The following is a 14,754-nucleotide window of genomic DNA, read 5'->3' on the forward strand; positions in this document are numbered from 1 at the left end:
AATATGGAGCGTTGCTTTGCATTTCTGTTATTTACAGAGAAATCGGATTTTTTATCATGCAGGATTTTTCCCCTTTCTTTCTGACAATGGAGAAGACTCCTCCTGTGAACTAATGCCAAAGAACTTCAGAGAGTCTGCAGCATAAATATTAACATTTTCTTTCAAATGCAGAGCAGTTGGGATGCTGACTCTGCTGAGATGCAGTTCCATGCCAGGTTTCAGGAATTCAAGTGGCCATGTCTGTAATCATTATTTTTGTGCTGGGTTAAACACAACTGTACCTGTGTGCAGCATGAGCCCTCATTTGCAGAGCAAAGCATATAAACATTAGCACACTTGTTTAAGATAAGGAAGCAAAAAATTGCTTCTCAGAATATTCCATTTTTCTCCCTTTCCAACTCCCCATGTTACACATTGATGTTGTTTATATATGCTCTATATATGCTCCTTTCACTGGAGGTGATTTCATATCTCTGCAGTGGTGCTGCTTCTTGTACTGCATGATGTGAGCACACAGGACTGTTCACCCCAGTCTTGGAAATAAGGAAATAACAGCTACTCTTGTGTAAGCCTCATTTGTATGCATTTGTGAGTTGAAAGTAATTTTTTAGTCTTGAGTAGTGAATTTTCAGTGTTGAATTTTTCATGAAGAAATGTTCATCCTTTTAAAATCAAGTTTTTACACAAAATACCTCAAAGGGATCTGTTTACTTGCACTGGGACTGGGCTTTGTATTTGGCTCTCACCTTATTCCTCTTGTTACTGAACCCATTTGTTAGGAGTTCTAGCAGCACATATTCCCCAGGTTTTCCTGCACTTCAGAAAAGACGGACTGAAAAAAACCTTTTAATTTAATACAAATATTCAGGAATCTCACTTACAAAGAAGAGAGGGTGATAGCATCAGAATCAAAAGTAAGAATTTTTTTCTGGACATAGAATGTCAAGAGTTAATGCTTTTCTAAAACTCTCAAAAAGACTGTGGTTGCTTGTCTTTTAATTATTTCCTTTGGAACTAAGTCACCTACCATATTACTTTACCACTTTATTTATATATTGCAAAGTATATGTAAAAAAACCAGGCCTCTGAAAAGCTGAGGGATGTAATTGCATCCAGGGATACAGATGATGTCATGAATCATTGAAAGGTACAATGGTTTCTGTGGTATTTCTAAATGAAATTAGAGGTCTCTTGTTTACAGTTTGTTTGCGGTGCACTCCATTCAGTAGAACAGTGTATGGATCCCATACTAATACATAAATATGTGCTATAGCCTGATGCTATTTTGAAGGTGTTTTGGCATTATATCCCTAATTTTACTGCTGCATTACCCTCATTTCCAGTTGTATCTGGCTTGATTTAAGCTGAGTGAGCTTTGTATTAGTGACATATGGAAGTTGTTATTGTTTACATTTGTTCAGCAGATGTGTGAGCTTTTTATATGCCTGACTCCTTATCAGTTGGATTAAATGATGCATAATTCTGCAGTATTCAAGTATTCTGCTGGATGAGGACAAGTACTGACTGTCAGTGCATGTAAAGTCCAAGAGTGACAGTTGCAGTATTTCAGTCTGTGTGAACACAGTGAGCATCACTTTGTCCCCTCCTTGTAAGTCAAGCATTCCACTGTAATCACATTTCCAAGGAATGAAATTGAAAGGGAAGCACTGCAAACAGGTAGAGGGGTCATTGCACAGTGAACTGGTGAGGTGAGATCTGCTGAAGAAACCAGCACCGAGGGGCAGTTGAGCCCTGCTACATGTAAATGCCTTCAGTGCCCAGGGTGGGAAAGGATCAGGTCAGTCACTGTCATTGTACTAAAAAAGAAATGTATGTTTCCCTTCTCGCTCACTTCTCAGCTTTCCCATCTGTCATATTTAAAATACTTAAAACACATCCAGTATTTTTTTAAACAGCTCCCATTTTCAGTACCAAAAGTATCATGCTGGCCTGTTTAGAAAGGGGGGAGCCAAAAAGACTCTGTAAGAGCAGTTTTACGTAACCTGAGGAAAGTTGGCCATGCCATTGATAAATTTTTGGGTTTTCTCTCAACAGAGAGAGCATGTTTAAAGGCTTTGAAAGTGTATGATTTCATCAAAGTTTTTTTTTTTTCTTTCTTTGAATATCATCTGTGAGGTGATGGAATTACAATTGAGAGCGCCAGATAGGAACTTAAGTAAAATTTGGCAAGGAAAGCTTCCTTATGTATTCATCTTAAACTGGGCCTTGTCTACAGCAGAGCAGTTTTGCTTTCAAAAAGCAGTTAATTTTGTAATTGAACATAAAACATGGGTCATATTTTTGGTGTCTGTGTTGTTAGCTTCAGTGAAGTAAAACTGTATTTATTTACACTAGATGAGGAGCTGCTTTTTTCCACATCTTTTTTTCATGCTTCTTTGTGTCTTAGAGAATGCTTTGTTTCTTTGGAAACACATGTATTAAGAAAACACCAGTGCAAAAATCATTTAACTGGGCCTACCTCTTTTCTGTGTGCCTTCCTTTGCAGTGGCCTTGGGTCTCTACTTCCCCAGGAAGGAGTACTTGGAGAATGTCTACATTGATGAGCCAGCAGGAATGCCTCTCCTGCGCATCCATGCCCTGAAGGATTCACATGAGGAAGTGGCCCACTTCCATCTGTGCCAGAATCTCATAATTTCTCGAGGAAGACATGAAAATAATTGGTTCCAAATCAAAGAAAAAACAGGACTTCTCTACCTCAGCAAAAGCCTGGATAGAGAGGACTTTAACATGCTGTGTAAGTATGAGAAGAAGAGCTTTCCTTCTTGAGGTATCTGTTCTGAAAGCAAAATTCATTCAGACAGAAAGATTTCTCCATTGGAAGAGGAGCATCAGATTTGGAAAATACACATCTGCCCTTTTAAAATGAGGAGCCAGACCCAATGAAACCCACAGCACTATGCCAAAGCAGATTCTGCCCTGCCCTAGGACAGATCCCGTTGGTCACACTGGGAACTCTAGTAGGGTGGGACAGTTACATTACTGGAAATATTTTTTCTGCATTTCACAGCTGTATAGGTCACAGCTTTACACGAAGATTTGGAGTTTGTTCATCTACTGATGCAAGTGAGACCAGTTCCATTGTGTTAGGGGTTTCCAGACAAATGCTGTGAGAGTGGTTCAAATTCCTACGTAAATGGTCCTTGAATTCTGGTTACATTTGCATGTAACACCAAAGAGCTCTTAGAAGAAATGGTTAATTGTGCCTTTCTCCTTCTTTTGAGATTTGGCTTTGTTAGAGAAGCCAAATGTTACCGTTGAACTACAAAACTTCTTCATTATCTCAGTTTTGTTTATCTTCTTTTATGCTCTAGAAATAAGTTGGTTTTGATGATTTTGATCTATGAGGAAATTAGGTATCATTAGATGGTGGAGGAGGAAATGGATGAGGAGTTAATGGCATACCACTATGATCAGTTGCAGAAATTTTATTGTTGAAGAGAATCTGTAGTTACTGTCTTCTGTTTGTAAGATCCATATATCAACACTATATTTGGACTTAGGTGCCTTGATATTGAAATTTTCAACTTCAGACACTTCACTTAATGGTTTATTTTTGAAGTGCTGAGTGTTTTGGTAGTTCATCCATTTTTGGTACTTGGCATTGGTGTATATCAAGTATTTGTGCTGAACAAAGGAGGAATAGCTACTTAACACTCGAGAGCCTTGTTTTGTTCATACAGATCTAAGTGACCTAGAACTTCTTTTCAAGTGAGTTGGATCTGTTACAGAGGTATTACTGTGCTGTCTGTAGTCAAACCAAGGGAATCAAAACAAAACTTGAGGATGTATTAGATGCTGCAGGTTGATTTTAGCTTGTTTTATCTTTTGTCCGCCTCTTTATATTTCAAAATGGTGGAGCAGTCTGTTCTCTGAACCTAGACAATTTGATCCATACTGTTGGAATGCTGGGACTGAAATGTTAGTCCTGATATGGGTTTATCATGAGTATCTGTTGCTATCTCATGCATTATTTTTCCTGTTTCCACCCCATTCTGCTATAGTTCCTTCTAAAAGCAGTCCTGTCAAAGAACTCATTGCTGCCAGTGACACATTTTTATATCAGTGTTTGTAAGACACTGGTATTGGGTTTGAGCTTCTATAATGCAAAATTGGTACCAAGCCCTATAGTTTTAGGCTTATTTGGATTATTAAGGTTTAAGGTCTTCCCAGCAGCATCTGGCATATTGAAGAGTTGCTTTGCTACATAAAATGATTAAACTATCATTTATGGAATAATGGACTAGGGTAGAATATAAGGAAAAGAAATGTTGGCTTGTCTTCTGTAGAATATTTCTTATGGTGATTTTTTCTTCCTGAAGCTGTTGGAAATTGGAAGCCATTACCCAAGGTGATGCTGTATGTCCACCCTTTCCAAGACAAGGAATGCGACTCCACTACACGCACCACGGTTTTTCTCTCTTTGGTCAATGCTACTGCACCAGCTTGCAGCTCCCTGACAGCAAGGCAGCTTTGCTTCACAGAAATGGATCTCTCCTTTCACATCAAGGAGAATAAACCACCTGGTACATTTCATCAGCTCCAGTTACCCTCAGTTCATCATCTGTGTCAGAATCTCAGCATTTCCTACAAATTGCTTGCAGGTAAAACTTGATCTGAGCCGCTCATGTATTAGCAATGGATTCAAACAGCTGCAGTTAAAAGATCTCTTTTGCAGTAGATCCTCTAGATTTGATTCTATAAGGGAAGTTCTTTTGCAAACCTAAACTGAGCCTGAAAATTTTGCCTTTGAGATATACAGAAGAAATAGGAAGGGGAATTATCCCCTTCCCTGAAGAAAAGATCAGTTTTAGAATTTTGTATCTGCTGAAAGTAGACTGAGAATATCTTGAGCTTTAAATCGTGCTGCTTCTAAACTAAGAATCTTTCCATATATTCCCTGTTTTCTCCCTACCGTAATATAACCACACAAGTTTGTTCTGTTTCACTTCTGAGCTTGTCTTTTATTGTGCAGTCATGATGTCCAAATGATTTTTTGGATTTACTGAACTGCAGAAGAGTATTACAGCCATCAGAGCCCTGTAGTGGGAAGTGGTTGTGCCTGTGTGTTTTGCAGCTGAAGGTGTTCCCTTTCGGTACAACGAGAACTCCACCGCCGTGCGGGTGACGCAGCGCCTGGATCGGGAGGAGAGGGAGAGATACGAGCTCATTGCCAAGTGCACTGTCAGAGAGGGATTCAGGGAAATGCAGGTGGAGGTGCCTTTCCTAGTGAACGTGTTAGATGAAGATGACTCTCCTCCCTTCCTTCCCAATGGCACTGATACTGCAGATGCTGTCGTGGAGTTCAGCAGGAAAGAGGTGAGGTTGGCAATGTTCTCCTTTACCTAGTCCCTGAAGTATGAGCACAGCAGTGGGAGGCAGGACTCCTGGGAAGCACTGTGTTCTGCCTGGGTAGTGGATCTTGGCAACAAGCCCATCATCACACCACGCTCTGCAGATCTGTGATTGTAAAATGCTGTTTGTAGGATTCTTCTGCCCCAAGTTATGTCTTACTCAGACCCCAGTAAGAGGAGTTTGTGGTAGTGTTTAAAGAGTGTGAAGAAATTTGAGCAGTTTCCAAGGTCAGGATGGACAATTGCTAAGTCTGTGGTCAGGATTGCTCTGGATCTCTCCATACTAAGTTCTGCTATGTTTGTTAGAGTTGCTTCCTCCAGGGGATTAAAATTGTGTTAGAGAAAGTGTGTGTGTCTCTCTGTCCCATACATTCAAATCTGTGTAATGTATCAGGACTATGTTCAGAACATCTATTAGGATGCTGTAGAAGTAGTGGTTGACTTCCACAGACAAAACACTGCAAGTGTGAAGTTCCCAGGCTGTTAATGGTGAGGTCCAGGATCGTGTTTTAATGGTGGCCTCCTGTTTTTCCCTTCCCCCTGCCAAGCTGATCTTTCAAGAGGTCTGAATCCCTGTGTATATTTGGTGCCCCTGCACACACCCCCCCCCCCCTTACTTCAGCAGAGAAGTACACATGTGGGCTCTTCTGTGGGAGCAATGACCCTTTATAAGTCAATGGTATAGAGAAGACTTTGCTTTTTTTTTTGGGGGTGGGGGGTGACATAAATGATATGTGTTTCATGAGAGAACTTCTGTTTTGTAACAAGATCTTTGGTAGTACCTTTGGATCATATTTGTGTCTGGAAGGAAAAAGACTGATTTTAGGAGTTTGCTGCCATCTCCTGACTAGATCAAGTCTTGACAAGACACCTATGAATATATTTGCCTGGGTTTCAGTGAAAGTTGTAAGGCTGTGTTTGACCAGTATTTCAATCTCCAAAAGTTACCAGAGGAAGAAAGCTTCAGCAGTTCCATTTGTTGTTTCCTCCCAGGGCACTGTTCTTTCCACGCTGACTGTGTATGATGCAGACACCACACCTATTTATCCCCTTGAAAGCAGCAGAAAGAAATACACAGGAACCATCATTACTGACGATCCCTGGATCAGTGAAACATTTCGTGTGGAGCACATCTTTGATGAAATCCACTTCAGCCCAAATGGCAGCCAAGTGAGGGGAACTCGGCATGAGTACAGTAAGGACTCTTTCTTCAAATAAAGGAGAAGTTGCTTGTTGGTAGTTGACCAATAAGCTCTTGAATTTTTCTGAGCATTTTCTAAGTATTGAGCCAAAGAAAGGTGAGAAACTTCAATTAAAGAAAACACCGAGTTTTAAATATGTGCTGAAAAAATGAAGCTTGCGTATCTCTGCAATAAGGAGTGTGTGGGATGATGATGTATAAACTGATAGGCAAGAGGTTTTGATTGTAGGATTCTCAGCTTGGTAGGTAGAAGGGAAGAAGGCCTCCCAAACATCTTGAATGCCAGAGAGCATAATTCCATAAGAACGTATTTCATTTTTAACTTGCCTTCTATTTCCTGTTAGGAAACTTGGATGTGTATAATTAAATTTGGTGCATCAATTTTTGTTCGGCTTGCAGTATTAAAAGACAAATTTGCAGATAATGTGGGTTGCTAATAGAGTAATCTTTTCCTTCACAGAACTGGTACTGAATAAAAGCATTTCAGTCACAGAGCATCGTTCCTTCCAGCTGGATGTTTTGGTGAATGACACAGAATTTCATGGCCCAGAAAGATCGGTGATGCTTCATTTCAATGTCTCCATCCTCCCTGTCAGCATTCAGTTTTCAAACATAACTTACCAGTTCACAGTGAACAGAAATGCTGAACGCTTTGCACAAGTAAGAACCATGATAATTATACATCCTCTTTCTGGTGGAGCTTAAGAGCTGGATCACTGGGGCCAAATGCGTTCCAGTCCTCCTTGGTTTTAACCATTTTAAGCTGAACCACTGAAAAATATGTTATCAATGTGATTGTTGCTGGGTGTAGGAGGTAGCAGGTAGGCTGGGCACTGCCTTCTCTGACCACATAATAACAGAGGAGGGGCCACACGAGGAAGTACTAATGGAGAGAAATAATGTGTTGTGGACAGGAGGACTCGCAGCCATGAGTGGCTTAGGCGTGAATAACTGCAACAATGTCAAGGGCAAAAAAAAAGGAATTTGTCCAGCTATTGCAGTCTCAGTATATTAATGGCTTTTCTTTAGGTAATGGCTAGTTAGTAATTAATGTGTTTCCTAATTTAACCCTTGTTTTAGCTTAATCACCACCATTGCCATTAATAATGCTTCCAGAGACACTTTCTAACAGGTTGACATTAATCAGGTGAAAATTAATATGTAATTCCTATGGAACATGTACATTAATAAGGAACTAGTTCAATATCATTAATATTCTGAAAGTGAATATTAAAAACATCGGTGATGAACCCTTTTGGAAAAGCTGCTGGAAAGCATGCCTTGTAACTATTGTAGCAGAGAGGAGGACTGAGATTAAAATATGGTCATCCCAATTGCAGAGAAAACCACTTCATTAAAAGAATTTTAAGGAAGAATTAAGTTTTATTAATCTTTAAGCCTCTGGCTAATTTTAAAAAGAAACAAAAGGGGAAGTTAGATATATTACATGTTCTTATATCTAATATGATGAAATGCATTGCAGCTTGATAGCTCTTCAGAGTACAGAACAGGCTGTACATGACCAGTAAAAATTCTACTGCTCTGACAAGGGACATTTTGTCCATAGTCTGCACTGAATATCCTAAATAAGAAAAAGGTACCAAGTCTGTTCATGTAGCAGCCTCACTACAAAAGCTACTCCTTTATGATGTTTAATGATGCCTTGTGGCTGCAATTTTTCAATTTGCAGTCTGTTAGAAACTTCAGAGGATAGTGTTTTCTTTTTGTGCAGTTCAAATTATTTTTGATGTTAGGTTTGAGGCTTTTGTAGCACCAGACTGTGAAAGCTTTACCCTCGCCTGTTGCTTGTAGATAGGGGGAAACCTGGATTTCCCTTAAAAGAAATAATAACACAGGTATGTAAGATACCCATAGTCTAACTCTTGCATCTAGAGCTCTTGTGTCTGTGTCACAGCATGACTGTAATTGAAACAAATCTCTGAATGTTTTTAAGTATAGGTGTATGCTTACAGTATTGTTATGAATGAATGAGTTCCAGATTAAATTTGGACAACCGTGGTCATCTGTGCATACCTGAGATTGCTTGAACACTTCAGTTTTAAAATCTGGGAGTATGTGTTTTTGTTTAGTTTCAGGGTATAAAACCAAAAAAGGCCAGTTGACTTTTAAAGCTTCTGGTTTTGAATATTGTCATGAGAGTCAAACATCTGAAAAGGAATTTTAGGATCTTTGAAAACAGTGGCATTTCCCATTAATGGTGCAGTTTCACTGGGTGGCAGTAGTAGCAGGGAAAACTTCCTGGCAAGAGCTCCAAGTCTCTGGGAAAAGATCTTTTTCTTTGTGCTGCCTAAACACAAATTCACAAAGAAATTTTGTTCTGATTCTTGAGCAGCAAAGTGCAAAACCCATCCTGGCTCTGGAGATGGTGTTCTCAGTTAGTTAAAGTGTCATCCACTTACTTCTGAAACTGGGTTTGAATTTACAGTGTGCTCAGCTTGGAGCACAAGTCAGTGTAAGCAGCTTAGTGCCCAGCACTTCACATTATTGAAGTTGGCTGCATAATTAGTCTTGATGTGCCAGAGTAGTCAGGGAAAGTACTGGGCCAAATCAATATGAAGGCTGAACTGTCTCTTCCCCTAAGGAAAACACAGGAGCGTGAAGAAATTATTAACTGCTGGGCTGATGCCATTTGTCTATTTGAGCAGCTAAATGAATTGAATAACAGAAGCATGGCCTGACGGTGCAGGCTTGCCCAGTGGCATTTAACTTATCAAAGGACTTAAAGCTCTATTGACATTTACTGAGACAAATGATGAATAACATTGGCTGAGATTTTTAGAGACGTTGTATGTCCAAACGTTCCTGGAATTCAGTGAAGGGGAACAGTATCATTATCCAGACTTTATTAAACGTTGAAACTTGAAAGATGGATTTTTCTGTTCTTATTTCTAATAATGGTATTTCTGTGTTAACTGTTGAGAGTCTTGCAAATTTGTAGGTTCCTCTCCCATAAGCTGATGTTAAAGCTGACTGCCCTTTACCCTGATTGCTTGGTTTTTCACCCTCACAAGAAGGGGAAAGTAGCTGCTTTTACCTTTTTCCCATGGAGTTGTTCTCTGCTGGACCAGAGAGCTGAGCTGGCTCCAGAACTTGGGAGACAGAACAAAGTTACAAGGTTGGACTTTATTTAGCAGAATCAGGCAAAAAGAGAAAGTCTGTCTTTCTCAGAGAAATTTCTAGAGGGAGACCTTTATAGCTTCTTCTCAAATTACACAGAGAAAGCAATACTGGCCAATGTGCCAGGATAATCTAAGGATAATCTTCTCTTCAGAGACCCTGAATTTATGGGGTCTTCTCCAACCCCATTGAAGGAAATTGCTGTGATCAAAAAGGTGCCTGGAAAGAGCAGTTATGACAGAGTGGGCAGAAAGGTCAGTTTAATGTAGTTAAGGGTTAATGCCGTGGGTGATCACTGTGTTCTCCTCCTGCCTGGAGGAGCACCCTCTGAGCAGTTGCAGAGCGCTGCCAGTTGTGGTGCGGCACCAAAGCTGTGGTGACGTGCTTCTGGAAGGGACACGTCTAGACCTTGTGTCTAGACAGGGTTTATGAACAGTGGAAATCTTGTCTTCTTCCTTCTGCCAGTCCCAGCATGTTGTGGAGAGGAGAGGGCCAGAAAGAAATGGCCTTGTTTCTGATGGCTTTAATAGTCTTTCTATGCTATCCCACCACCTAAAATCCCAACAGTAATGGTGCCAAATGAGCCATCAGTGATGTGAATGGGAATAAGTTAGATGAAGTGGGATTATCTCATGACAAAGCATGCTTCTAGAACTGCAAAGGCTTCCTCTCTGACTTTAAATAGTCCAGGTTCATGGGAAGAGGTCTTAGTACACAAAAACTTCTTTGTTTTATAACATTCTTTAGTAATAATGCTGAAACCAAGATGTACAGATACGCTTTTACCAGCAGTGGTGTTTCTTAAAAACATTTCTTAACTGCAGCATTTGAAAATAATCCATCACCAAGTTCCTTTCAGTAACACCCCACCCTTCACATTGTGGTTTTCCCTGCAAAGAAAGCCAATGCCTCTGGGCCTGATGGAAATTGCACTCTTGTAAATGGAAAAACCAAAGTGAACTTTGGATGAGTTTCTGTAAGAGCTGGACAGGAGATGAGGCTTTACATTCCTGTGCTTCTTAGATGACGTGTTTTAGACTGAGGAGTGTTCTAGCCTAGGTACTCTGGCACACAGAAGCTCAAATATGGCAAACCAACATATTTTCATTTTTAGATTAAAATGTTTTAACATTGCAGACGGGAAACAATGAGGTTCTTGTTCCTTTTAAGGCTTTCACAGAGCTCTTCTGGTCAGAAACTTTTTGACTGTAATATTATGAAAATTATGTTATAGCAATTTCTATGTTATTTGAAGAGAGTCTCAGCTTTGTTCATGCTGAGCTCTTTGATTTCTCAAAGACAGCAAAAGTTTTTTTCAATGGTCAGCCTGGGTCAGAGCAGAGATTGAACTCAGAATTTCCCAAATCACAGGGTCGTGTTCTCACTGCACACTGCTGACCATCAGCAGTAGGCACCAAATACCACTGAGTCTGTGTCAAGGATTTTTGCATTTCCACCGCTAGTTTGAAGGCATCAGTAGTTTTACCTCTCATTTTTCCTGAGAATAAATAGCATTTAAAGTATTTAAATACTGCATTTGTAGGTAAATAACAAATCTGTAAACCCCAGATAAACACTGAATTTGGCAAGGTATATTATGCTCCATTTTATTTCAGATATTTTTTGAGAAGCACTAAATATTTTTTGTGTAGAGTTTTTGTTCCGTCTGTAATTTCTCTGTTGGTGTTTGAGCCTAGATAGGAAAGATCTGCATTGAAAACTGCATGAAATTCCATGGTGTAAACATCACCTACAAGTTGCTGTCCCCCAATGCGAGCTGCTATCCTGTCAGCATCCTGCAAGGCCGAGAGGACAAATTTGGGAGCCTCTTTGTGAATGATTCCTCTGCGCTGCGCAGGCCTGAATGCAAGGAAATACAGTACACTGTTCAAGCTACAGACAAGCAGAGCAGGAAACACACCAAAACCCTCCTCACTGTTGTCCTGGAAGGGACTCGTAAGTACCTCAGGCAGAACTATTTATTGAACAAGTGTTACCAGTGTGAGGTGATGCATTAGCAGAGTGATCTCTAAAATGATGGCATTAACAATAAAAATGAGTCTGATCTACAAAGAGTTTGGATTTTGAGATTTTCTTTTATTTGTGCCTTCCTGTAGTAGCTGTTTGTTTGAAGAACCAGTGCACAGAAAGGTGGGATATTATATGCAATTCATAATGTTCATGGTGACCTTTGATTTAGAAAAATCTTTAGTGTGTGTGTGTGTGACCTTTATTTTGCATTTCACATATTCCTGTGGAAGAAGAAAAGGTGTCTATAGGTATGTATGTGTGTGTATATATATCTATTTGAAGAAAGAACTGTATGGTCTAAATATGTTTGTTCATTGATTTTTCTCCTCCCTTCTCTCTACAGTTTTTTAAATGGTCCTCTTAGTATTCATGTAGCAATCACACTGAATTCAAGTTCTTAAGGGCAGTGTGATGACCCACCCTTGTGGGGAAGGAAGTTAGAAATGTCCTGTAACACACACAGAGGAGGATTTCACTGGAAACATACTCATTTCTCTGCAAACTATATTGCATTTTATGCAGAACTGTACAACTGTACCTGATAAACACCTCTGTTACATTTTATCAGATCAGAGGTCCTATGCCAAGAGCAAATGGTTTGAAGAAAAAGAAACAAAAACAGGCAGTGGAGTTTTTTTTTGTACAAGCCTCATGTTGTCTGAAAACACACATTTCTAGCTGGTGCTCTTTAGGTTACCACTGTGTTAGCCCAAGAACTAAGTATTTTCCCCTAATTAAATATTCTGTATGAAGCTGTAAGTATTTGTGCTCTCCATTCTTCTGTTACCAGTATGTTTGCACATATCTATAGTTCTAGGCAATGAAAGTGTGCTGTCAAGCAGACATAACCATGCCTTCATAATCTTGCTGTTTATCTTTTATTTCTCAGAAAAGGAACACCTGAGCTTTTCTTTAATTATTCTCTTAAGTTTACTGATAATTGGGTCAGTCAGATTTCAGTCTTTCACATCTTTCTTTCCTTCCTATCTATCCCTAAAAACAAAGTTTTCCTGTTTTGAGCTGACCTGCTTGTGTGTTAATTTCCCTTGTCCTGAATTTTTCCCAACAGCTTTAAAAAAAGAAGAGGACTGCCCTGACTCTTGTGCTATAAGTAAGCACCGTGCTGAATGTGAAGAGTGTGGTGGCCTGGGAGTGCTAACAGGAAGATGCCAGTGGAGACAGGGGAGTGGCAAAGGTACATTTACATTGTGTGAAGTCAAACTTCTGTTTAGTTGTAATTGTGCATTTGACTTCCACAGATAGAAACTGATTTATTTTGGCTGGAAACATGGTATGGTAAACTACAGAGAAGCTGGGGCTAAAAAAAATCATAATACCTATATGAAGTATGCACTAAAAAGGAAAATGAGGTGAACTTGGAAGGACCATTCTTTATCTTGTCCCTGGTGATGCTGAACGTGATACATAAACCAGCAGGTAGTGAGCTGAGCTTGCAGCAGTGTGACTGGAGCAGGTGCACCCAGCAGACAGGGAGCACAAAGCAGGGTCTCTTTCTGTGGTCTGTAGCACAGATCTGCCAGCACTTGACTCTTCCAGAACAATGATTCTGTGTTGGTGCTTGATCCCTTCAAACTGCGTGCGTGTCATACATTCCCTACAACCACTTGTAACCCTTGTATTCAAGTGGGTGAAGTTGTGTAGAGAAATCCTCACTTGTGCAAGCTGCTCTTCAGACTCAGAGTGGTCAGCCAGCTCCTTTTCAAGCAGTGTGACATGACCTGTGGGCTGTCAAAAGCAGCAAAAGTAGCAAAAAATTGTTTCTTCCCGTTGCCTTTATCTGTTGTCTCACCTGTTACTTTAGCAGGTGTTTGTAGTCATAGATGTTAATTTTAAAAGGCACCATAACCTGTGCTTTGGAGTGTTAGTGTGCCCTGAGATGATGCAATGGACTTTCCTTCCTTGTGGTATTAGTGCAGCTGTTTCTCTGTTAACAGGGATCACCACAAACTATTCCACGTGCACCCCAAGCATCAAGACTTGTCCGGATGGCATCTGTGATGTGGTGGAGGGCAGAGACCCGGCTGTGTGCCCCCAGGACTGCACAAGTAGGGAATGTTTTAGGATGGGCTTTTCTGTTTCACCTCTGATCACTTCTCAAATGTCATTTCCCAAGTGCAGATACTTCTACAAGCTCAACATATCTGCATTGTCATGCTTACATTTGAATCAAGCAGGCGAGTTAAGGTTATGGGGATTAATCCTGACCTTTACTGAGCCAGGCAGGTGACACCCATTGGCTGACTGATGGAAGGATAAGGTTTTCTCAGTAATGCCCATTCTGCTCCCTGCTCATTCACAGGTGGTGTATTTCAGTGGAGGCACTTGCTGAAGAGCTATAGGTTCTAGGCATGTTAATGCCCCACTTCCTAACTCAAGTACAGTATGATAGAAACCCTGCCTATATGAACTCCTGGGTAAATAAGTAAGAAGAAAAATTTTCCATTTAAAATACATGTGTTTACAAAAGATATCTGGGGAGATGTACCTGTCCTTTTTTGACAGGTGGCCTTCAGAATGATCCATTGCCTTACCTGCCTGAAAATCCAGGCAGAGACTCATAGGAGCAGAATTTTTGAAGGAATAGTTGAAATGCATTTGTGTTAGTTCCTTTTACTTGAGCATATATTTCTACACTCCACTCACATATCTGTGAATACCTGCAAATTCACAACTCACCCAGAAGATATACAGGGTAGGAAAAAAACGTGTAATTCTCTTGAGCAATTTCCATCTTCTGTGAGATGATGATTTTTAGGTGGATATTTTCGTCTGACAGCCTAATTCAGGAATTAAGACATATGTGTTTCTTGAGTGCTTCTTCTGTGATACTATGTACTCCAAGTTCAGATATTAAAATGGAGTGTTAGAGGAACTAGAATTTTCTTACAAGTTGGGACTTAATGTTCTTCTATAAAGTGAATTACTAAAGAGGCTTCTTAGTATTTCTTACATGCAAGAATGGATTGTGTATTGTAAATTAGTGCTATCAGC

At 40.0% G+C, this 14,754-nt stretch overlaps 1 protein-coding gene across 1 annotated transcript in view; it reads left to right on the top strand.

The window, feature by feature from the left end:
* Positions 1-14,754, top strand: part of RET (ret proto-oncogene) — a 45,340-nt gene that overhangs the window by 10,701 nt on the left and 19,885 nt on the right. The window contains exons 2-9 of the mRNA XM_062496900.1: positions 2,507-2,755; positions 4,341-4,622; positions 5,096-5,337; positions 6,366-6,567; positions 7,034-7,233; positions 11,409-11,667; positions 12,812-12,937; positions 13,698-13,808. Coding sequence (XP_062352884.1) covers positions 2,507-2,755; positions 4,341-4,622; positions 5,096-5,337; positions 6,366-6,567; positions 7,034-7,233; positions 11,409-11,667; positions 12,812-12,937; positions 13,698-13,808 — 1,671 coding nt within the window. The remainder of the gene's footprint in view (positions 1-2,506; positions 2,756-4,340; positions 4,623-5,095; positions 5,338-6,365; positions 6,568-7,033; positions 7,234-11,408; positions 11,668-12,811; positions 12,938-13,697; positions 13,809-14,754) is intronic.

Source organism: Cinclus cinclus, chromosome 7, assembly GCF_963662255.1.
Source record: "Cinclus cinclus chromosome 7, bCinCin1.1, whole genome shotgun sequence".
Classification (NCBI taxonomy): domain Eukaryota; kingdom Metazoa; phylum Chordata; class Aves; order Passeriformes; family Cinclidae; genus Cinclus; species Cinclus cinclus.